Source organism: Harpegnathos saltator, unplaced genomic scaffold (genome assembly GCF_003227715.2).
Source record: "Harpegnathos saltator strain DR-91 unplaced genomic scaffold, Hsal_v8.6 scaffold643, whole genome shotgun sequence".
NCBI classification, from domain to species: domain Eukaryota; kingdom Metazoa; phylum Arthropoda; class Insecta; order Hymenoptera; family Formicidae; genus Harpegnathos; species Harpegnathos saltator.
This window is the reverse complement of record NW_020230475.1, coordinates 126,527-128,089: the sequence shown is the minus strand read 5'-3', so window position 1 is coordinate 128,089 and position 1,563 is coordinate 126,527. Positions and strand designations below refer to the sequence as shown.

Sequence of the window (1,563 nt, the reverse complement as noted above, 5' to 3'; positions counted from 1 at the left end):
CGGTTGCCCGGCCGGGTTGGCCTTCTGGTTATATATAGAGGAGGGGGATACTCACCTTCCCTCCTAGCCCCTCTGCTCGTCAAAGGGGGCGGGGAGTGGGGCCCAGCCCTAACCAGGCCTCCACTCCCCTTTTTCTTTTTTTGTCCCTACCAACGCATGGGGGGAAGCGGGTGAGTTTCACACTCGTCGTCCCCCTTCCTGCGCGTTCGAAGGCGGACCCGAGGCAGCCGAGGAGGCCCCCGACGAATCGGTCGGCGCCATCTCGGGCCCGCTTCCCACCCGCGGGGAGCGTCGCCTCCGCCATACCCTACGGCGGGCACCGGGGCGACGCTCCCATTCGGCGGCCTCCTGCGACATAACGTCCTTGCAGAAGAAGACCGCCGCCCCCTATGCTTCCTCGCTCCCGCACATGGCCTTGACCGTACGCGGGAGCAAGAGGACCTCCACGTCGCACCCCACCGCCCGGGCCAGGACACCGCGCTGCTAGTCCCATGTTGGGCATGAGACCAGCGTATGGTGCGCAGTGTCCTCCGGCGCCGGACAGTGGTGGCATCGAGCGGTGAGCTCCTTCTTGATCCAGTATAGGTACTGACCGAAGCACCCATACCCGGTCAGCACCTGCATCAGATGGAAAGTCAGTCCGCGTCTCCTGTCTGCCATTTCAGACAGGGGCGGACAGCCTCAGCCGTTTGGAGCCCGAATCCCTCGGGGTCAGCCAAAATGGCCGACCACCGTCGAGGACCCGAGCTCTGGCCTGAAACCTCAGGGCCGCCAGGTCCCTGGCCGTTACCCTCTCCCCCTTTTTGCGGAACTCCTTCACCCTCCAGCAGAGTACATGTCTCTCCTCGGCGAGGAGCTCCACAGGGAGAAGCCGGCCAGGGCCGTCGCCGCCCTATGTGATATGGTGCCGTACCCCCTAATCGCCCTCGCCACCACCGTACGCACAGCCTGGCGCATCAAGTTAGTATTTGCGACGGTGGCGGTTAACCGGAACACCCATATGAGCGAGTGTGCCATCCAAGGCCCTCCTTGTTCCGCATGAGGCCAGCCAATGCCGGCTTTGCAAACCCGGGGGGCCAGGCCCCTGAAGTGTGGCCTGAAGGTCCAACGGCTGTCCAACGTCAGGCCCAGATATTTTATCGTGGGCCCGACGCAGACGCGGACACTATCAACTCGGACCCGGGACTTCTTCGGCGCCCCTTGACGGCCATTATGAAAATACATAGCCTCCGTCTTCTGGGGCGCCACTTTCAGTTCCAGGCCCTTGATGGTACCCACCATCGGTGCCACTGCCGCCTTCGCTCGGAGGCGGGCTTCCCCTCAGTTGTTCCCCCCGGCCATCACTAATGTGTCGTCTGCATAGCAGATGACGTGGCAGCCCGGGGGAAGGGGAGAGCGAAGCACCTTATCGAACGTGATGTTCCACAGCAGGGCGCCGCGAACCAACCCCTGCGAGACACTGCATTCCATGGTGCGCCGAACTTGGACCCCGCCTCTCTCTGAGTAGTCGAGGCCCCTGCTTTTAAAGCAGGCCGATAGGATTCGCCGGAGATATACGGGCAC

The 1,563-nt window shown here is 63.1% G+C and overlaps 1 protein-coding gene across 1 annotated transcript; it reads right to left on the bottom strand.

Annotated features, from left to right (window-relative positions):
- Nucleotides 1-483: 483 nt before the first annotated feature.
- Nucleotides 484-1,281, bottom strand: LOC105189398 (uncharacterized). Its single transcript, XM_011151467.2, has 2 exons — nucleotides 946-1,281; nucleotides 484-618 (listed from the first exon to the last, which is right to left on the bottom strand). Exons 1-2 carry the CDS (start codon nucleotides 1,279-1,281, stop codon nucleotides 484-486), a joined length of 471 nt encoding a protein of 156 aa, XP_011149769.2.
- Between the last annotated feature and the right edge of the window lie 282 nt (nucleotides 1,282-1,563).